Source organism: Delphinapterus leucas, chromosome 17 (genome assembly GCF_059928025.1).
Source record: "Delphinapterus leucas isolate spDelLeu-1000000601 "Yukka" chromosome 17, BTC_Dleu_Yukka2, whole genome shotgun sequence".
In the NCBI taxonomy this organism is placed as follows: domain Eukaryota; kingdom Metazoa; phylum Chordata; class Mammalia; order Artiodactyla; family Monodontidae; genus Delphinapterus; species Delphinapterus leucas.
Genome location: NC_143145.1, coordinates 67,289,037 through 67,312,564, shown reverse-complemented (window position 1 = coordinate 67,312,564; position 23,528 = coordinate 67,289,037). Strand labels below are relative to the sequence as shown.

The 23,528-nt window shown below is 35.6% G+C and overlaps 1 protein-coding gene across 1 annotated transcript in view; it reads left to right on the top strand.

Annotated features, from left to right (window-relative positions):
* The window catches only part of CRISPLD1 (cysteine rich secretory protein LCCL domain containing 1), a 38,852-nt gene extending 35,438 nt beyond the window's left edge, over positions 1 to 3,414 (top strand). Inside the window, exon 13 of the mRNA XM_022595296.2 lies at positions 3,162 to 3,414. Coding sequence (XP_022451004.2) covers positions 3,162 to 3,296 — 135 coding nt within the window. The 3' untranslated portion in view covers positions 3,297 to 3,414. The remainder of the gene's footprint in view (positions 1 to 3,161) is intronic.
* Positions 3,415 to 23,528: the final 20,114 nt, after the last annotated feature.

Below are 23,528 nucleotides of genomic sequence, written 5' to 3'. Positions count from 1 at the left end.
ACTACCAATATCTAATCCAAAGAGTTCCAAAAGAAATATATTCTTGATGTACTTATTCAGTAGAATACTATGGAAATACAATTGTGAAGAGTCCCGAAATGTGAGTATTACCACCACTTGGTGAATTCATTTCGGGTTCAGGTTTTTTTGTTTTTTGTTTTTCAGTTCAGCTTTACCGTTAAAATTATTCTCCGAATCTAAGTCTCTCTCCCAGCTCCAGGTTTGCAGTATTCTTATCTGCAATTTCAATGTCCTGTTGGTATCTTAATTTGGTAGTCCTCACAATTTGTGCTTATCTTCTTGTCTCTGAAAACATGCTTTTTCTAATTTTTCTGTGAACATCTTGGTCATTCTTTACCTTCTGAGTTATTGCCACTTTCTCTGTGAAGTGTATTGCTGGTTCTCCTAACCCAAGTATGCTGTTGCTTTTCTTTTTCTTTTTTTTTATAAATTTATTTACTTTTTAAAGTTTTTGGCTGTGTTGGGTCTTTGTTGCTGTGCGCGGGCTTTCTCTTGTTGTGGCGAGCGGGGGCTACTCTTTGTTGTGGTGCACGGGCTTCTCATTGTCGTGGCTCCTCTCGTTGCGGAGCGCGGGCTCTAGGCACGCGGGCTTCAGTGGTTGTGGCACGTGGGGTCAGTAGTTGTGGCTCATGGGCTCTAGAGCTCAGGCTCAGTAGTTGTGGCACACGGGCTTAGTTGCTCCGCGGCATGTGGGATCTTCCCGGACCAGGGCTCGAACCCGTGTCCCCTGCATTGGCAGGTGGATTCTTAACCACTGGACCACCAGGGAAGCCCGGTGTTGCTTTTCTTTAACACTATTACTTTGTTTTTTCCTTTTATTTAGCACTTAACTGATTCTGTTAGGCATTATGATTGTTTCCCCACCTCTTTTATTAATTTTTAAGTTTCTTGAAGGCAGCAGCTGGGCAAATTATGCATTATTTTTTCATCAACAATTTTACATGTGCCAAGCTGTGAACAAGACAGGCCTAGTTCCTGCTTTAACAGAACTTAGAGTACGCAGTGATATCAGACATTTGGCAAACACCTTGAAACATAAATGTTTGTTTAAAAAAAATTAATAAATATATATGAATGAGGAAAACTAGAATCATCAGAGATTTCCAAAGAAATCGTTCTTCCCAGGTTGTCCCCTTAAGTAAAAAAAAACTTTTAATTTTACTCATGTCTGGTGAAAATCTTTCAAAATATCCTATACACTTCTGTACCTATAAGCCATCTCTTTGCTAGAGTTCAGGTTTTTATTAGAACTTATATCCTGAGATCATTTTATCTTTCTATCTCAGTGAAATGGGGTAAGAAATTTTGTATTACTATGTAGAACAAGTTGGAAATATATATTTTTTATGTGCTAAGTACAGAATCAGAGATTCAGCCATTAATTAAGCAATCTTCCCATCCCTTACAAAATACATTATCTATTTAAATACAAGATATGGAAAAATGAGAAACAATCTATCAATCTCCCTCTCTCCCCCATCTTTCTCTCTTTCTCTCTTTCCATTTATAGAGTTACAACTTGTACATTCTATTGCTTTGAGCTTTTATTTCTCATTTTTGACAGATGAAATTAATTTCTGTGTTCATTAAAAATGTTCCACTGTTTTCACAGATATAGTTTTTTCTTTTCGTGGTATATTAGTTCTTATAATGTGCGGGTAGGAAAAGAAAATCTCTTCTGACCTTTGAACTCAAATCGTAACGCCTGCTGACTGCATAGTTATGGTCAAAACAATAGTTTCAAACCATATTAAGTGCTTGGATTTAGTGAATGTTATATCTAAGCACTTTTATTGCCTTGGGAAAAGTGCTGATGATAACCTTTTAACAGAACAGGATAAATACTGAAAAGTGTACAGTTATTTTTAATTACATCTGTTATGAACCATATCGGACACAAATATTAATTCAGTGAGGGACTTTAAATGGTGAATAAAATGTGTCCTCAGAGTAAGGATATGGGGTTTTGGATGTATGGTATTTTGTGATATAGCAAAAACATGAAAAGTATTAGACAGCTTGGCATTCGGCCTCTCTGATCTAATAAATACTGACTGATGCCACAGAGTTCAGAGCACAGTAATAAAGCAAGGTCACGTAAGATGCACATGCTTGTGTGAACTTAGAAAAGCACATTAGGTCACTCACATGTGCGTAGAGATAAGAAAAGAATACACCAGTGGGTTCAGAAAAGACCCATCGGGATATGGGGTCGATTGCTTTATACTGAAACAGTTCAAGCGTTTCATTTTGTAGGATTTTGTCAGGCTATGCTCAGCTATTGACAAATTTTGGTAGAACATTTGGATGAAAGCAATTGTCAAAATCTACAGAAGACTTTAATTGGCCAAAAGAAAAGCGTTGACTTCTAGCACTCAGTCGTGTTAAAAAAATGGAAAGCGTTTGTTGGACCTGAAACAATTTTCTCCTTTATAGAAATTCCATTCAATTCAGATTATATAACTGGTACAATGCAAAAATAGAACTTCCTTAGTACCTCATGTCAGACCATTCAAACCAGAGTGATGTACATTGCAAATCTAGGTAGGAGCGATGGTTATTCTTCATCTTTTTTTCTTCTTGGGCTTATTCTTTTGGGCAAGTTTTCTCTACATAGGTTATATTATCTAATAGGAAAAACCTCCTCATTTCATGTACGCCTGTATTTTGGAAAAGGGACTGTAGAGATATACAGAACTATGTTTGAGTTGCTCAAAGTCAAAACTGAATATAAATGAGGTCCAGATAATCCCCCCGTGAACGTTTGGTCAGAGTGACCTGAGTAGGAACTAGCAAAGGCTGAAATTTAAGAGTGATAAGTAGGCCCTTGAAGAGATAAAAGGAGCTAATTTGCATTTTATTGCTTGGACAGTAGTAAAAGCTTGCTGTTTGGACAGATTAGCTGGTGAAAGATCTTATCCTTGCAGCCACCCTTAAGATCTACCTTCAGGTGCGACTTGCTTGGCTCTAACTTTGTGTCTTTTAAAACATTCCTTTATGCACAAAACATCATCCTGTAACTGCTCACTGGGTATCCACACAGAGACAGATGTCAGCGACCTTGTGTCCAATAGGAGAGTAGGCTGGACAAGTTCAGCAGACGTTTTCTAATGATGGTGGTTTTTTCCTTTCTTCTTCAGCTGTCCAGTATCTGCAGAGCAGCTGTACATGCTGGTGTGGTTCAAAATCACGGGGGTTATGTTGACGTGATGCCTGTGGACAAAAGAAAGATTTACACTGCTTCTTTTCAGAATGGAATCTTCTCAGAAAGGTAAATAAATCGATATATATGTTTATAAACATATATGTATTTAGATATATCATCTTTCCCATTATGCTGGCTTTACAACCAGCTCTCCTTAGCATGGCTTTGAGGTTTCGTGACTGAGCCAGTGTGCTTCCTTTGCACGCTGTGTAATAGTAGATCTTCCAGGGATGGGAGAAGCTGCAGTACCAGAGATGCCTGTCTCCTGCAGGCTTATAAAAATCAACATGAAAATCGGATTATGAGTCAGAACCACTCTTTTGTTAATTGATCTTATAATAAGGAAATTTCTTTCATCTTCTTTTGGATTTTCTAGGTTAGTTTTTACATGTAACTCTTTCTAGGTGAGCGAGGCACTGAATATTTCTCTACTCCAGTTATCTGACAAAGTATTTGACCAAAACAATGAGTCTGATTTTCCCCGGAACCAAATTCTCTTTTTGATTGGAAGTTCGATGCCTAATATGATGTAAATGAACTCTTTCAGGTCATCTGGTATTTGGCTCATTAGTATTATATATTTCAGTGGTTTGAGAAAATTCATGTGACTTACTTTATTGAGTAATAATAAAAGTTAAGAGAAAAAAACCCTGTAGTGATTTTTTTTTAAATCATTGGTACTTGGGGAAGTAATATTAAGTCCCATGTATTTTGTATAGATACAGATAAATCCCTAACTTTTAAACATTTACTAGGTTCTTCAAAATTGCCAGTGGAGGGTTTGCACATATGGTAAAGTTTCTGTAAAGGACACAAAAGGATGTGCCATGCAGGATACCTAGATTGCCTTCCACATAAGCATCTGGGTGCCATCCTCATAAAATGACAGCTTTGTATTTAGCATCTATTTTCAGATGAGACTGTATCAGGAGGCCATTGTTAAGGAGGTGGCTTCTCCACAACCTGACTTAGCTGGCTCATATCAATGCCCTAGCGTACTAACTTAGCGTTTCTTAAGTCTGAAAAAATTTAAATTGTATTGCCATCATACTTAGTCATATTTTTAACATCTAAAAAAAATTTAGTGAGGAAATTTAATGGTCAAACCTGTAAGATCCTAAGAATTTCTTCACTGAAATGTAAACAAACACACAGAGCTCACTCCCCACACCCTTCCCCCATCTCTCTCCTTCTCTCTCTCTGTCTATATATATGAAAGACACAATATATAAAGTAGATGGAGTTATAGAGTATGATATGCAGTTTTATAAGCTACACTGAGTAATGTGGCTTCATTTACCTGTCATATTTCTTAAATTTATTTTAAACCTATAAGGTAGATGATATCCTAAGAAAACTGAGAATAATAATTATTTATGAACATCTACTATGAATTTTCCAGATGCTTGAGGGCCCTTTAAGTATATTGACTCAGCTCTACCAGTAGCCTTACAAAGTCGGTTCTCTAAACCCTAATTTACAGACATGTTAACTGAGGCTCAGAAAGGTTAAATGATACGCCCAATGTCATATAACTAGTCAGTCTCAGAGCTCAGATTCAGAACTAGTTCTGTTAAGTTCAAAAATGTGTATTTTTCCGGTGTATCACTGTGTAAAAAGACACTTTCCAGGGCACTTTGTCAGTTTGTTTCCTACAAATAAAAATGGCTTTCAATTAGCCGTCTACTTGTATGAAAAACCTGGCTTGTGTATGCGTGTGTGTTTATTGTGTAATGTTGTGTGTGCACACTTATGACATTCTCATCTCTTCTTCTAAAATTCTCTCCTTTCTTTCCTTACACATGAATAAATATGTAAAAGAAATTGCACTTTGTCTCTCTCTTAGCATTTGTGTTTATCTCTAAAAGCTTTTTTGTATTAAGAAAATAATACTTTATGCAAAAAATATGGACTTCAAAAGTTTACATTTGATTAGAATAAATAATGATTTATGCCATTATCAACAAGTTTTAACTTGAGGCATTTAAGCAAAACATACCTTGATTAATATTGTCAAATAAAATATAAATAATTTAATAAAGAGTAAGAGGAATGGTTTTGCATTGCTTTAAAGTCCTGTTTAAAAATAATTCTGAAATGAGATTGAGTGCTCTGTGTGTGTGTATGTTTCCATTTCAGTGAAGAAATACTTAGGACCTTCCAGATTTGACCATTAAATTTCCTCACTAAGATTTTTTTGAAACCACAGATGTTAAAATATTAATAAGTATGCTAGCTATATAATTTAAATTTTGTCAGACTTAGGGAATAATAAGTTAGTATTCCAGAGTATCTCTTAAGTATCTCCATCTCTTTAACTTGCAGTTAGCTTTTAACCATGCCGGTCAGTTGTAAACCTGTATCTTAGAATTTCCCCAGTAAAATGGCATAAGAGCCACTTAACTGTACTTTATTGGAACTAAAGGCGGTAATATATGAAAACATGACCTGGAATCTATAACGTTCTATATAAAGTACTATTATTACCACTATGCACCTTACATGTTTTTAGCAAACTTGTGTACAGCCAAGATTTTAAGAATTATGTCATCCTCACTCAAGCTTTCCAATAACTATAAATTATAGTAGTCTAAGAAAGTTGACCATCTGGATTCATAGAGCTGCTTTCTTGACTGTCATAAGAAAGCATGATTTGTTTGAAGGATTATATATGGAGATGACATCAATACACTCTGTGTATTTTTTGCAGTTTACAGAATCCTCCAGGAGGAAAGGCATTCAGAGTATTTGCTGTTGTGTGAAATGGAACACTTGGAGGAGGAACACTATTCCAAATGCCATATTTCTGAAGTTTGTATAAAACTGTAACATTACTGTACAGAAGATATCAACTATTTTCAACCCCCCATGAGTGTCAAATGCATATAAATTGTGATAGACTACGTCTATAAAATAAAACATGGGACATTATTAGTTTAGGGAAAAGTAATGAATATGTAATGGTTTTAGAAATCCTGTGTTAAATATTGCTATATTTTCTTAGCAGTTATTTCTACAGTATTACATAGTCATAATTGTTCTACATTTCATATGTTATATTATATGGTGCTTTGTATATGCCACTAGTAAAATGAAACTAAACATTGAATGTGAATGTTCCTCAGAAAATCATCTGGTGCATTTAAAAACAATAATAAAAATAGTAACTCTAAAAATGAAAAAAACACATACTGCATTTTCCCCAAGTTCAATGCTATGATTACCTACTCCATATAATATCAAATTATTTTCCACATAATACCTGTATAGTTTTTCTCTTTTATTAAGTTTAGGCATATAGAATATTAAGTCCTGATATTGCACTTATTTTGTATAAAATAATTCCTTAATATCCAAGTGAATCTGTTAAAATGTTTGATTTCTTGGGAACGGTCTTAATAGTAAATGGAATTACGTCAGAGTAGTGGTACGAAAACATTTCTAGTGATCATATAATAAATGTAGGATTAAGCATGGGCAACCAGAGCTTTCTATGTATTGTTCAAACTGGGGTCACACATTTATATTGTATCCTGGCAAATACTCCTGCGGGCCAGGAAGTATAATAGCAAAAAGTTTAACAAACATGAACTGATGTATTGCATCACCATTGCCACTGATTTTCTTAATGGTAAATGGCCTTGTGTATAAATGTTGCCATATTATGGTATCTATAATGGTGATATATTTGTTTGTATGAAAAATGTATTGTGCTTTAAGACTAAAAAACTGTAAAATGTTAATTTTGGTAATTTTTTTTCTGCTGGTGAATTTACTCTTTCCTTGTAAACATATTAAAATTAATCATGTTTCAAAGTATTTTTTTTAGTCCCCTTTGTATCCTTATTTTGATTTAGAAATCATTTTCAGTTAACAAAATTATTGTAGGTCTTTTGAATTTGGGTTTTGACATTAATCTAAACAACACCCCTTATATCAGATGTTTCAGAGTCACCCTGATTATTTAGTTATTTGTTTGTGAAAGACGAAACAGACAATATATATTTAGAAACATTATATTAAGGGAAATTTCGAAAAAGAGAGATTTATTTATAAACTAGAAGGAAGGAATCTGAAAGATACAAAGTGATTATGAAAAATTGGCAACAAATACTTCAAATATTTTTAGAAAGGAAATGAGTAGGTGTTTAGGAACAGATAAAAGAGAGATAAATTACAGGAGGGGTCAGAGAAAGCAAGAGATCTGGATCATACCAAAAAAGGAAAGAAAAGAGGGGCTCACATAAACAGCTGCTGGAGAGGCAATTGGTGAAGAAACTAACATCATGATCAGTTATCAAGTATTGGCTGGGAATTGGTTCAAAATGTAGGTAATCAAAAAGTAACCATTTATATATTAAAAATGTCAAAACTTAAAGTAAATTTTGTGGGATCATATTTTTTTCCAAAAGACACAGACACCTTCCTAAATACTGTGATTGAAATGTAAACACATATAGTGAGATTCATCTTCTGTTCCTCACTCCTCCCCACCACCCTGAGTAGGGACGCCCCATTAATTCTGTCAGTATAAGAATTGTTATATTTGTCTCTCGTTTAGCTATTCATCATCAGTTTTCTGTACTATTGCCATGTCTCCAAGTGGAGCCTTTTCATTTTGTTCCTCTCCATTCTTTTTCAGTGCATCATTAATGTTTACTGGAATTACTCTCTTCCATAAGTCCGTTATTTAAGAAAACCAAATCATCTTATAAAAGCATTTAAGACCCTCCATAGTCTTGCTCCATATTGCTTATCTCTGCTGTTCTACAGGGTGTGGCCTGGAGTAAGTTACATAACTTTCTATGCTTCAATTACCTCACCTGAAAAATGGGACAAATAACACCTCATAGGGATTGCTCTAAGAATTAATTGAGATATTATGTATAACCTACTTAAAAGAACATTAAACACACAATATGTGGTCAATATACGTTAGTTTTTATTACTAATATCTTTAAAATCATTTTTGTTGTTATTTACCATGGGGAAACTATGCATCTGTCATAATACACTACTGATCCTTCAGCATTTAACTAAATGTGAAATCCTCCAGGAATTTTTCTGCAACTCTCCTGGTAAGAATACAATAATGCTCTCTAATATGCCTTTTTAACTTAACCATATTAATTTTTAAATTTTGCCTTATATTATATTTAGTTCTTTAAATTTAAGAATAAGCTCCTGGATAATGGTAATACTCTTATCTATCTCTGTACCCCAGAGACACAGTAATTTTTATCCTCTATAAATAGTGGGTCAGTATTGTTGAATGAATAGTCCAACAATTCCTAATTTTATTCTTGATGACATAAGTAAACATTGTGCATGTTGTCACAGCAGAAATAAAATATTATAGCTAGTTAAAATAGTTTATTGATAAACATTCTAAATGTGGACTTAAAACAGAGTTCAATGCTTATATAATAGTATCAATATTAACATCATTATTTTAGCTTTCAAAGGTTAACAGACCACATGTTAACTATTACTTTAATGTTATGCATCTAATAAAAATAATGTGGGCATTTCAAGTAAAGCAGAGTAATCAAAATTTTTTTCTTTCCTAAATCTGTTGATAATGTACATGCTATAGTGTCTATTTTTCTATTCAATATTGTAACTTGAAGTCTTGACTTTTCTCTAGCATTTCTACTATGTTCTTAAATATAAACTCACTTGAAGAACATGGTGAGCTAAGCAAAGAAACGAAGCAATGATTTTTGCAAACATACCAAACTTCAAGATTTAGGGTTTAAGCTAATTTATTGCAAAAAGAATTACATTGTTCAGGTGGATTTAAAACACTTATCTGATGTGGTATTTCAACCCTGGCACCATAATATTTAGGAGTTGAAGAAATAGTTTAGTCAAATTACCTGAACCTCTTTCACTAATTTGCTGGAATTAAAGGCTAAATTATACTTTTGAGATTTTTAAAAGACAAACTTTTTAGAACTCTACTATTATGCCTACCAGTTAGATATTCTCTTTTTTTCTTATTCTCCGATCCCTGTCATGTTCTGCAAAATAATGAGTGTAAAACAATGCTGATAAGCAAATATCTTTGTACTAGATCATTAAATTGTGAAAACTAATTTTTCAGCGACTACTAAAAAATATCTTCTAATTAAAACTCTAATTGTCGACTATATTTATGACTATGCTGATGAAGATGAAAACAGAGGGCCTACACAGGGCTGTATCTGATAAGCTCACTTTTAAAAAGGGATGTGTATGTAAGATGAAATAGAAATCAGGAATAAATATTTAAAAGTATATGGATTGATTTAAAATAACATTAGGAGTGTTAAAATCCCAGCCTGACTGAGCTCTTAACTTATGCTAAAACCAAGATTTTTTTTTTTTTAAAGCCGTATGGGAACAACTTGGTTAGGAACAATACAATGAAAAACATGAATAAATGAACAGATAATAGCCCCTCCTGAAGCTTTCTGCTTTCATTTATTCTAGGAGAAGGGATGACATGTATTGAGCACCAACAATGTGTTAGAAACACTGCTTTAGATTTCATGTATATTATTTGATTTCTCACAACTTGTGAGGCAAGATTATTTTCCCAAATTTATGTATTAGAGTGTAGATTCTAAAAGGTTAAGTAACTTATCTCCATGTGAACTCTCAGAAGTTATTTAAATAAAGTTACAGACTTTATTTCAGATATTAATGAACTAGATTCAATCACTTTAAATCAAATTTATTAAGGTATAATTTATATTCAAGAATGTGTATGCATTTATTATACACTTTGATGAGTTGTATTAGTTTCCTAGTCCTGCTCTAATGAAGTAGCACAAAATGAGTGGTTTAAACAACAGGAATTTATTGTCTCACAGTTCTGGAGGCTAGAAGTCCCAGATCAAGGTGTTGGCACAGCCAGGCTCCCTCTGAATGCTCTAGGGAATGATGTGTTCCATGCCTCTCTTCTATCTTCTGTTGGTTTGCTGACATTTTTATGTATTCCCTTGGCATGTGGCATAAACCCAATATACACACGTTATCCTCTTTATGTGTGTGCCTGAGTCCAAATTTCCCTTTTGTATAAGTACACAAGTCATCCAATATGACCTCATCTTAACTGATTACATCAGCAATGACTCTATTTCCAAGTAAGGTCACATTCTGAGGTACTGGGGATTGGGATTTAAAAATGTGAATTTTGGAGAACACAATTCAACTACATTAGTGTTGACAAATTTATAATTTGTATTTACTACCATTATAAGGAGATATAAAACATTTCCATAAACCCCCCCCAATTTTGTGTTGCTTATTTCCAGTCAATCCTCCAAATGCCCTCAGATTTGGCTATCACTGTTGTGCTTTTTATCAGTATTAGATTGAACACCTCTAGGGGTTCATATAAATATAATTATATAGTATGTACTGCTTTGTGCCTTGCTTCTTTTGCTCTGCATAATGTTTAATGTTTTTAAGATTTACTCATGTTGTTATATTTATCAGTAATTTTTCTTTTTTAAACATTGAATAGTACTCTGTTGTATGAATTTCCATCAATTTACTCATCCATTCATCTATTGCAGATGAATGTTCCATGTTTTAGGTAATATTGAATAAAGCTGCTACGAATATTCATGTACAAGGCTTTGCCTATACACATATTTTCATTTCTTTTAGATACATAGGTAGAAGAATTCCTGGGTTATATAGCAAATATGTGTTTAAAATATTTTTGCTCACCTTTTTTTCAAAGTGGTTGTACCATCTTACAGTCCCACAAGTAATGTAGGAGAGCTCTTGGTTGCTCTACATGTTTGGCAAACTTGATTACATTTAATCTTTCTAATTTTAGCTGTTCAATACATGTGTAATCCTCTCTCATTTATGGTGGTTTTACTTTGCATTTACCTCATGAATAATAATGTTGAGCATTTTTTCATGTGCCATTTATATATCTACTCTGTGAAGTGTCTATTCAAACCCTTTGCCCATTTTTAAATGATTGGTTGTCTTTTTATTATTGAATTATAATAGTAAGTTTTTTATATATCCTGGATATAAGGCTTTTGTCATATACATCCATATACATATAATGATATGTATTTTAAGCAGTATATATGTAAATATGTATTTGCTACTTTAATGATGTTTTTTGGAGAGCAGGAAATTTAAATTTGATGGAGTGCAGCTTAATTTTTGTTTTGTTTTGTGTTTTATTACAAGTGTTCTTCAAAAGTCCTAATTTTGCTTTAATTTTTAAAAACTATTTTCACTGGATATAAGATTCTGTGCTGACAATTGTTTGCTTTTAGCATCTTAAAGATGTCATGTCATTGCCTTCTGGCTTATGTATTTTCTGAAGAGAGCTTTGCAATCATTCTATTTGTATCCGTCTCTACATAATGGTTCTTTTTCCTCTGGCAGCTTTCAAGATTTTCTCTTTATCACTATGTAGAGATTGTTTAGTCTCATACTGAGGTCTAATCTTTTTGGGGTCTCTATGAAGTGCTCCCACTGATACGCAAGGAATAGCCACTCCGGATGCTCAGAACTTGTTTCCTGGGTCCTGGTGAGCTCCGGAAAAGGTTCCATTTATTCTTCTCTCATTGCTCTTTTTTGAGTCAGGCTGGTATTAAGCAAACACTCCAGGGGATCCTATGAACATTTGTGAACCTGGGCCGACCTTGCCCAGCGGCCATCTTCCTAGGGCTAGCGGCTCCCCCAACTGCACTCTAGAAGAGGAGCGAGGAACTTCCTTGCAGCCAGACTCAAGGCTCTGCGCTGTGAAGGTACACAGAGCCAGAGTCAGGCCTCCCACGTGTCTCTCACCAGCCGACTTCCCGGTACTGCCTGGGATGGCAAGACTAAGGAGTTCCCCTGAGATGTGACCGGAGTCCCCGGCCAGATGGCCCTGGCCCATCCCTACAAGGCGTCGACCTGGGACCGATCCGAAAGAGCCCGGATGCCGAGTCGCAGGATGCGCATGCGCAGTTTGGCAGTTGCTCGCCCCGCCCCCCGCCCCCCCCCCCCCCATCCTCACGGAGCACCTGCTCTCAGGCGTCCAGGAGCTGAAGGGCTGTGTGAACAGGGCCGGTCCAGCCTCGCAGCCCATCTTCCTGGGGTCAGCTGTTTCCCCCACTGCACTCCTGACGTGGAGCAGGTAAGGTCCTTGGAGCTAGACGCTCCGTGGCCCTGTGCCGGAAAGGTACACAGGACGGCCTCTGTGGGAGTCAGGCCTCCGAGGCATCTCTCAGCAGCAGAGGACTTTCCCACGGGGCCCTGCACAGCAAGACTGAGGAGTTCCTTAGATCGGCTTCAGGGGAATAGGCGTCTCTGTTTTGGGGCGGGCTGGACCTTGGCAGCGCCTTGCTGCTCCGGAACTCCCAGCCTGCGGCCTAGCCTCTCCCGCCACTGCCCAGACCCGGCTGCGCAGCGGGCTGGACCTTGGCCCGACCTTGCAGTCATAAAAATAAGACAAATGCTGTATTTGCACTTAGCTGGGAGGTGAGTGTTCATCTATAGCTGTTAAATACAAATAACCTTTTTTTTTTTTTTTTTTTGGTACGCGGGCCTCTCACTGCTGCGGCCTCTCCCGCCGCGGAGCACAGGCTCCGGACGCGCAGGCCCAGCGGCCATGGCTCACGGGCCCAGCCGCTCCACTGCATGCGGGACCCTCCCGGACTGGGGCACGAACCCGCGTCCCCCGCATCGGCAGGCGGACTCCCAACCACTGCACCACCAGGGAATCCCCTTTTATTTTAACTTAAAGAATTCCACTGGAAGTCTTTAATTGACTTCAGTTATCAAACATCAGAGAAGAATTGGGAACTGTTGTCACTGCTTAATAATAAGATTTTTGCTCCTACTTGGCTCATTGCTCTGGCACTGCTGAGATGTGCAATGTAAGGAAATAATTATGGTAATGTATCCAGAGCAGATGTGCTGGAAATTGTTCTATAACTTTGATACAGTTTTACTCGACAAAAAAAAAAAAAATCTTAGCTTCCTTTGAGAACTATAGTTGGACAACCTCTGTCTATGTTGTATATGAATTTATGTGTGTGTAAATTTACATTTTTTATAGAATGATGGTGTGTTAGATAAATGTCTTAGTGTTCATCTAACTACCATTCATCATCTCAGTTTGCAGGTGGAAAAACTGAATATGCACTGACTTGGCCTAAGTCTTATAGAGCTGTGAATAATTTTAAGTAAGTTCTTCAGACTTCCAGTCATATTTTCTATATTTCCCTGAGATAAAGCCAGGAACAAGCACACAAACCCAATGTTAGAGTCCCGATGCCTAAATGCTTTGAATACATTCTTGCACACTTCAGAAAGTATCAACAGTCAGTGATTATACTACAAACACTCTACCAGTAAGGGTGAGTACCACACTAATAAAGAATAAACCTAATTCGGTAATTTAATGTATCAATTTAGAAGCATATTTGTTTGTTACATCAGAATCTCTTTTTTATAAAGTAAAAAAAAAAACAAAAACAAAAAAATTCACAACATATACACTAAGTCCGTAAGACATTAAAAAACTACCAGACAACTGGTATTGCTGTGTGAAATACTAAGAGGCCTATCAAATGCTTTTATAAATAGTACTAGTAACCATTTTCATAGAGTGCTTATTACGTGCCAGGCATTGTCCTAAACAGTTTATATGGAAACTCACACAGTCCACACTACAGTCCAGTGAGGAGAGGGCCATTATTATCATGTTCATTTATAGATGATAAGAGTTCAATAACTTCCTCAAAATCACCCATAAAGTAAATATTGGAGCCAGGATTTGAACTCCTAAAATATGGCTCTAGATTCTGGGCCTCTTATTAGTTATTTCTCTCCCACAGCCAGCATCTTTTATTAGTTGTATACATAGCCTAATCTCTTTATGCAAATATACTTTTCAGAATGGGTACAAGGTATGAAGATACTTTTGTCATAAGCAAATGCCCTATAAAGTCATCTACTGCAGAGGAAGCTTCAATAACCAGGCCAACAAGCTCCCCACCGGGGTAAGTGACATCACCTAGACAAGTAAGTTTCCTGTTTTTCTGCCCCACGTTTTAGCCTCTAATTGGCCTCGTGTTGTGAGGGACTCCCCAACCCCGTGAAAACCTGTCAGAGCTTTGACCAGTAAAGTTTGTGTGTGCTCCTGCCACCTTGTGGTTGTATATTGTTCCTTGGTCAGCTCTGAAATCCCCTACACTTGATATATATTTTCCATTTTGGTCATCTGTTTTTTATTCCTTTGTTCCTCCTTTCCTGTCTTCTTTTGGATGAGTCAGGTATATTTAATTATTCCATTTTTTTTTTTTGCTTTTCCATTAACTTTTTAGCTCTATATTCATTTATTTTTCTCATAGTAGTAATTTATAGGGACTGTAATATGCATTTTTTATTATATTACTGTCTATCTTAAATTAGCACATTTGTCACTTCTAAATGCAAGTGCCTTCAAACAGTTTAATTCATTTACCACCACTCCTGCCTTTTGTGCTCGTGTTATCATAATTTTTACTTCTACATTTGTGATCTGCCTTATAAGACGTTGTTGTTCATTGAAGTAGTCAGTATTTGTTTACATTTACTTTTTCCAGGGTTTGTTTACTTCAGAAGTTCTGTGTTTCCATATATTGTCATATTTTATTTAATATGAGAAAACATAATATACCGTAGTGTAGGCCAACTGCTCATGTATTTGCTCAGCTTTTATTTATCTGATACATCTTTACTCCATCTTCAGTTTTGGAGGACATTTTTGCTAGAGAGAGATTTCTGAGTAACTTGTCTTTTTCCTTTTGATCACTTTAAAGATATTCCATGGTCTTCTGCCTTCTATAGTAATGATGACCATTAAGCTTTAAGTTTAATTTTTGTCCTTTTGAATGCAAAGTGTGATTTTCTTTGGCCACTCTTAAAATTTTATCTTTATATTTTGGCAATCAGACTGATAACCAGTTGGTAACTAAAATACCTAAATCACCTCTAGATTTCTCTTTCCTTTTTTATTTTTCTTTGATTTGGGGTCATTTGTTTCTTTTCTTTTTGCATGCTTCATATGTTTGAATTGGAAGAAAATTGTAGAAATTCTAAATGATGTTATCTTCCTCCAGGCGGGCTAAATTTTCTTTTGCAAAACAACCACAGCACTATTGGATCACCTTGGTCCTATTAAGGCTTGGTTTTCGTCTTTGTTAGGGCTAGTTATTTTATTTTTGTCTTCATTCCCAAAGCCCTCACTATTAGAGCATAGCCTTTCTGGGGTCTCAAATTAAAGCACTGGGTAGTAACGAAAGCCACCCCTAACTTTGACTGGGTTTGAACTCCAGCTTTTCTCCCTAAATCATGTGGCTACTGCCATGTCTGCTTTAGCATTTTAACCTCCCAGATGCTACTTCTAGTAAGTTTTAAAAACATTTTTGAGTGTTACCCTGTGAGTGCACAGCAGGTCAGACAATGATTTAGGGGAGATGTGTATACTAATTTTTAAGCCCTCTCTCTGAGGTTTCCTTCTCCACTGGTGTTTGCCTATTAAATCCCAGCCAGTATGGCAGCACCAACATCTGGCCTCAGTCTTCTCAACACAGTAAGACTTACACTTTCTGCTTCTGCTCTGTCATCTCCCTTGTCTGATATTTCATTATACAATTCCCTTCTCACAAGGGTTTTACCCCTTCAAGCCCTGCCTATATTTGATGCTTTCCAAATCCATGTTTTATAGATTTTTTTCAGCTTTTATAGTTGTTCTGTGCTGGAAGGCTAGTCCAAAACAGGCTATTCTACACTGGCTGGAACCAAAAAGCTACAAATGTTTGTTTTTATAAGCTGTATTTTATTTGGAAGAGGTAATGAAGCCCATGGCAACAATAAAAAAATTCAGATGTTCTAAAGATATATCATGAAAAGTATATTACTTTGAATTTATAAAGTTTCCCTTTATAAATTCAACCAAGCCTCATATGGATTTACAGTCACAGATCTGCATGTCTTTGTATTTATGGATTTGTGCATACATGCATGTGAACTCTTAACCATTATGCTATTCTGTCTAATTAAGAAATTAACACCTCCTTATTAATTTAAAATATTTTGACCAGTAATTTTTCTTTTCATTTTTAAACTTGTATGTGTATGTTGTTAAATTTTTAAAAAAATTAATTAATTTATTTTTGGCTGTGTTGGGTCTTCGTTTCTGTGCGAGGGCTTTCTCTAGTTGTGGCAAGCAGGGGCCACTCTTCATCGCAGTGCGCGGGCCTCTCACTATTGCGGCCTCTCTTGTTGCGGAGCACAGGCTCCAGACGCGCAGGCTCAGTAGTTGTGGCTCACGGGCCTAGTTGCTCCGCAGCATGTGGGATCTTCCCAGACCAGGGCTCAAACCCATGTCCCCTGCATTAGCAGGCAGATTCTCAACCACTGCGCCACCAGGGAAGCCCCTGTTGTTAAATTTTTAAAATCTTTTCCTTAATGAATTCGGATGTCATTCTGCTTAGAGGAGCCATTCTTACTTCAAGCATACATTAAAAAAAAAAACTTCAATGTTTTCTTCAAGCACTTTAAAGTTTTTATTTATTATGTTTAAATATTGGATAAATCTAACATTTATTTTGGTATAAGGACTGAGGAAGGAGAAATCCAAGTATATTTTTCCAAATGGCTATCCATTTTTCCTAGCACTGTTGTTTGAATAATTCATCTTTCCCACATAAATTTGAAAATGCTGTCTCATTTGAACTAAACTTCCATAAATATTGCTATAATTATTGGCTGTATCTTCTGATCTATTGATCTAGCTATCTATCAGCCAATACTAACATGTCTTGTTAATTTGCTTTGTAACATATTTTAATGTTTGGTATGGCTTATGGCTTACTACTTGTGTTTTTTAAAAATTGCCAGCTAGTCTCACATGTTTATATTTTCATAGGAAGTGTAAAAGTTGTTTTTTGTCAGTTAATAGTCCAGTTTGAGACACAGGTATAATATTGGATGCCTTATGCTTTTGGTTATAATTACAGCTCCTGCTACCATAATTTTTCTTCTTTTTATTAAACCGGATCAATGATATCCCCAGAGCCTGTAATGTGAGGTCATATGTCATACGCACTTCGTGATGTGGTGACATTCCTGCTCCCACTGTACACATCCTCACTGCCCAGCAGAATGCTTCTGGGAGAGATCATCCTTTTCTCTTTCTGTCTTGTTACAAAATACCTCTAATCCTTCTAAGTAGGATTTAGTAGACATAAATGTATAAAACATATCACAAAGAAGTATTTGATATAAATAGGCAGCAAGTTGTAGTCTCCACCAAAAAAGAATAACATAACCAGTACTTTTCAACATTGAGCTGTGCGCTGAATTTAGAGAATGTTTTCACTTAGTTCCTGGTTCCCATTCTATCTGCTATAAATATGCATTGCACTGGAATATACACAAATTCTAAAACTTTGCAGCTTGTACCTTTTAAGTTATGATTCCAACCTACATTTTGTGAAAGCAATAAATACCATAAAACTCATTTAATATTAACATTTTTCTTTTACATCCTTTAGTAGAGGAAAATGTTCTTAATTTGATTTGTGTTAGTCTGATGAACATGTCAGATAATAATTCCTCAAATTCCAGTAGTGTCTTAAAATTTACAAGCTTTTTTCACATATAATATTTAATTTGAGTTTGACAAAAAGTCCATGAAATAAATGTTTATTTTTCCATTTTACAAATGGGGAAAGCAAAAGCAGAGATGTTAAATAATTTTAGTGAACTCCAAAATGATTTGAAAATAAAATAAGACACTTCTGCTTTAAATATGATTGCTATTAATTTTGTTTATTAAAATAATTATTAAGAACCTATGGAGGTGATTCTGAAATTTTCCATGCATTTACTGAAATAGTGAAATTATTGAAATAGTAGAGTGGCATACACATTTTAACTGTTACTTATATCAGAATATTATATTGTCACAGAAGGTTCAAAAATATCACTTTTTTCTCAATCTAGAGCCTGTGAAATTTTTTACATCAAAAAAACCAAACCGTCGATAATCACAAAGACATAGAAAAGTGTTACAATCATACATTCCAAAAGGGGAAACTAAATATTTCTGTCATTTACTACTTTATTTGAAATATCTATCAACTTAATAAGGAGACGTTTCTACCACATAATTTTTGAAACTGATGTCGAGTCTTTGAGAAGATTTCTGGTCTTGACTCATGTACCAAAAAAAGCATTATGTAGTTTAAGGATTTATATTGGATCTTAGTTCAGATTTTATTTTATGCTTATCATATAGTCTAAAATCATTAGAAATATTTCACCCAGAAATGGTTAAATGAAATAGTGTAGATAAAAATTGAGCAGAAGGTAAGTTTGGAGAAAAGAATTAGAAGGGCAGAGAATTAGAAGAGGCTACTTTTATAAATGATTGGAAGACAAATGACCCTTGGTATATTTGGGTTTTTTCACAGAGTTAACAGGTACAGATTAGAGACTGTTTTAAATATCCTCAGTGCTTGGAGATAATCCTTCATTCATTTGGTTGATGCTATATTGAAATACAGGGCTAGTGCAGTCACATAAGTAGGGCAGACACTTAGGATCAAAAGTCAATGAGTCGTTTTGCTGACAAGAAGTTAAGAGTTGAGAGCTTTGATAGTGTCAGGTCATTGGGGGAACCCAAGATCTGGAAGATCAAAAAATGGTGGGAAACTAGGTGGTTGATAAATTAGGCCAGAGTCTGGAATACCTAAAGTTGATAAGGTAGAATAAACAATAGAAAAATAAAAACAGTGAGAATACAGAAGAGAATAATAGTCTGGACAGGTTTATTTGTCTGTGATGTCAAAGAGAAATGTATGGTTCAGCTGCCCTGAAGGCTTGTGTAGGATAGATGCAACAAAGGTAAGTGTGTCATGTGTGTCTTGTGTACATTGCTCTAGGAGAATTTATCACTATACCTTTCCTTGTTGAAATAGTGTTATTAACCAAAATGCTTGACCTTCTAACTGCTTTGTGTAAAAAAGAAGTAGTGATGCATGTGATCTGGTGTGGACCCAACTAAGATTATTTAAGAGGATATTAGTCCATTACAATGTAAGTTCTACTTTGATGTATTGATTTTACTGCCTTTAAGAGACTTGTTACATTATAAATCAGGATTTCATTGAATACTGCCATATTTTAATCATTAATTTTTTTATTCATAGGATAGAGTTTATAAATACTTGTACATTTTGATTTATGTACAAGAATACACACACATAGTATATGCATATTAAGAACAATTTATGTCTGATCACAAGACCAATAATTTATTTTTTATGTATGCATTTTTTCTTTTTATCTGCACACATTCTATTTCCTTACAATACCACAGATGAAAAGCGTTGAAATTATAGCATCTCACATGTAATACAGTAAATGTGAAACTTTGCAAACATTTGAAAATAAGAATATAAATTAGGAAATCATTCATGTGCTCTTTATTAACAGGTATTACTAAATATAAACTTTATTGCATGTGTTAAATTGTCTTTTCTGCTTTATACGAGTCATCTTGTTTAAACCATTTAAACATTTTTCCTTTTGGCAATTGAAGAAATATAACAATTCCGAAAGGAAAGAAGGAATGTTCCTCCACAGTGAAAAAAAAAAAAAATTAGACCAACCCACAGATAATTTCTGCTGGTTCTAATGGCTCTTACCCAGCTCTTTCGGTTAATAGGACATTCTGTTTGACAGTAGCCTTCAGTGTAGCACTGCCAGAGAAAGCTAGCCTGGGCATGCAGCAGCCAAATATTCTTCCACGTCATCGCACGCTGAGTAAATCTTTGCTTACTGGCAGCCTTGCCCACTGGTTGGAGCACTTGACTGGAAAGGAGAAACAGATATAGATGTGAAAACTTGGGCAGGGTGAAAGAGGAGAAATGGAAAAGTTCAGGAAAAAACAAGGGGAAAGGATTTGAGAATTATTTTCCATAAAAATAAAAAAGTTAAAAAATTTTAGAATAATGAATCAAAGCGAGAAATGTTCTTGTGTAATTCATAGCCACACAACGATTGCTTCCATGGATTTTAAAAGCAAAGCAATACAATGAAAACAGTCTTTAGATAGAAGTATCAACAGTATTGACTTTTTTACAGGTTATTTACACTTAGACGAAACACAGTTCTAGCAAGAGTAGGATGAAGGTTTACTTCCAGGGAAACATGCCTCCATAATAAACAAGGAAGTACTGTCTTTGTTCTAATTATTTATGAGCAAAAATTTAGCATATATATTATTATTTAGATAATTTAAATATTGAAAATATTTAATTGTAGGGTAATAACCTAAGTAAAGCATAATTGAATTCCTGAGAATAATATAACCATAACTAACATAAACATTGTAATAATATTTATTGAGTGTCTTTTATGTTTTGGTTGCATATAATTTATCCTACACCTTATATAATGAAGTGGATAAAACTTAAAAGGTTTCATTTTTGGAAAGATGACAGTGAGGATCAAGCACAAATAAGTCTTTGAAAGACAAATATCTTTTCAAGAGCATTATTGAAAATAACTACAAGTATAGATTAAAATATTTAGGAGTCTTAATGCCCCATGCTTCCTATCCTACAGCCATCCTTTTTTTTCTACAGCCATTTTTAAGCAAACCATTTCCATAAGTAAAATGTATACAGGTGACTGAATTTGTGTGAGGAATAGAACAACAAACCACTGTCTTACAGTATCAGTGGTGACTAAACATCCATGAATGGAAAATGTATGAAAAACTGGCTAATAGCAACCCTTCCATCAGATTTGTCTATAAAGATACTAGACAGGAGAAGATAGATATGTAAATTTTCATAAGCATCAATTGTTCAAGGAGAGGTTTAGATATCTTGGAAGAGCTGGATGTGTCATATAAAGGATTAAAACAACAAAATATTACATAAAGAAATTAAGACTAATAGAATAATAAGGCATAAAATAAAAGGATGCACATGATGTGGGTGAGTTTCGTTGAAGGCAGGACAGACATAGAAAGCAAATGAGAATAATGGAGAGGGTATCAGGGGGTTAAAGATCATGGTCTGAGATAGGGTAGCTGGAAAATAAAGGTATCCCTGAGCACTAATAGTAAGATAGATGTAGCTGGTGAATGAATGAGTTGAGAGATCAAATTAAGAAACTCTCCCAAAAAGCAGCATGATCGTATAAAGTTATAGAAAACATACAACAATTGCTAAGAGAGAGTGAGGCCAGAAATAGAAATACATAAATCCACACGGAAGCTTCAGAAAAAGAGAAAAATAAAAGTAAAAAAAGAATTTTGAAGAAACAATTTACATAAAATTTCCCAGGATTGAAAAATACATGTGAAAGACTTGTGATTGCAAGTATTCAGAGAGTACAAAACAGGAGAAAGGAAAATTCACACCTAGTGAAGTGAATTTTAAGAATATCAAAGTCAAAGAGAAAATTCTAAATATTTTCAGGGAGAATGAAAAGACCTACAAAGGAATAAGTTTCAGATGAACATCAAGCATTTCAATAACACCGCTGGGTACAAAATTTCAAAGGGGTAATATTTCTTAAGTTTTCAAAATAAAGAACTTAGAATTTTCTATTCAAACAGGTTGCTTAGGAAACTCAGGACTTGAGAGACTCCTTGGGGGTGAATTCCCTGGATTTCTTTATTGCTTCATCCTGACATCTGGTTAGGGTGTTGCAGAAACCTCCAACCTGGAGCCATCTAAGGATACAGATATTTTTAAAAATTTCCAAGAAAAGGGTAGCCTAAAAAAGAAAACGTTTTTGGCAATATCTACTCAAACATCAACAGAACAACTGCCCCTGCCCCCATGGTTCCAGATAAGTGGAAGGTGAGGTTGATCTTTCAACCCACACCTGCCTCACAGAATCCAGTGATGCTCTGAATGCCCCCCCCGCCCCCACCGAGTGCTGACAGGATCAGGTAGGCAGCTGACCTTCCCTCCTCAACCAGCTGAAGCAGGAGGTGTTTCCATTCCTTCGCTGGGGTGATGGCAGTGGGGCTGAGCAGAGCACTGATGCCTATTCCACACCCAGCAGAAGCAGGCAGCAATCCCTCCAGCACTCCAGCCAGGTAGTGTCAGTGTGATCCAGTGGTGAAGTAAGCCTCTACTGCAACCTGGCATCAAAGACCCTGAACAAGGTGGTGCAAAGCCGGCTACTCACTCCTCTCCTCCAGATCAGTAGGTCTCAGTGGGGAGGGTGAGTATCTACCTTCACCCAGGATCAATGAGGCAAAAAGAAGTGGTAAGAAGTAAGGCTAGTCTGTATTCAGCTTCTCCCTCTCTCTTCCCCTAGTGGCAGGGAGCCCAGCGGGGAGTTGAGTTTGTACCCCTGGTTGGAGACGGTAATGCTGCACTAGTAGACACCCTACTTGTGTGAGGTAAGATGGTGAGGCCAAGCAAGAAGCTGATCCCAAATGCCTGCTTGGCCCTTGTGTATGTTTCAACATGGAAAAGGTCTGCTATAAATATGAGTACAATATATACACATATACTTATTTATTCCAGTGTCTTATAATGTCTGAAAGTCTAGAATGCAATAAAAACCATATCAAGAACCAGGGGAATATCATACTATGGATGAGAAAAGACAGTCAACAGATGTCAAAAAAGAAACAAATCAAACGTTGGAATTACCTGACAAAGATCTTAAAGTAGCCGTGATAAAAGCACTTAAACAAGCAATTAAGAGTTCTCTTGTAATGAATGAGAAAAAAAAAAAAACAGAAAACCTCAGCAAAGAAAATATCAAAAAGGAACTAAATGGAAATTATTGAACTGAATAATACAATAACTTAATACATAATTCTCTGGATGGGTTCAGTAGTGGAGTGGAGATGTCAGAGGATAAAATAAGTGAACTTACGGACATATTCGATAAGATTTACCTGATTTAAGTAACAGAGAAAATGGAATAAAGAAAGTTAGTGGAGTCTGGGACTGTGGGACAAAAACTAAATAGCTACCATTCATATCATTGGAGTCCCAGAATGAAAGGAGAAAAAGAGTAAGACTAAAAATAATGACTCTCCTCTGCAAAAGACACTGTCAGAACAAGAAGACAAGTTACAGCCTAGGAGAAAATATTTGCAAAACACATTTTGATAAAGGAAAATTATCCAAAATAAACAAAGAACTCTTAAAACTCAACAATAAGAAATCCAATTTAAAAATGGGCAAAAGGGCTTCCCTGGTGGCGCAGTGGTTGAGAGTCCGCCTGCTGATGCAGGGGACACGGGTTTGTGACCCGG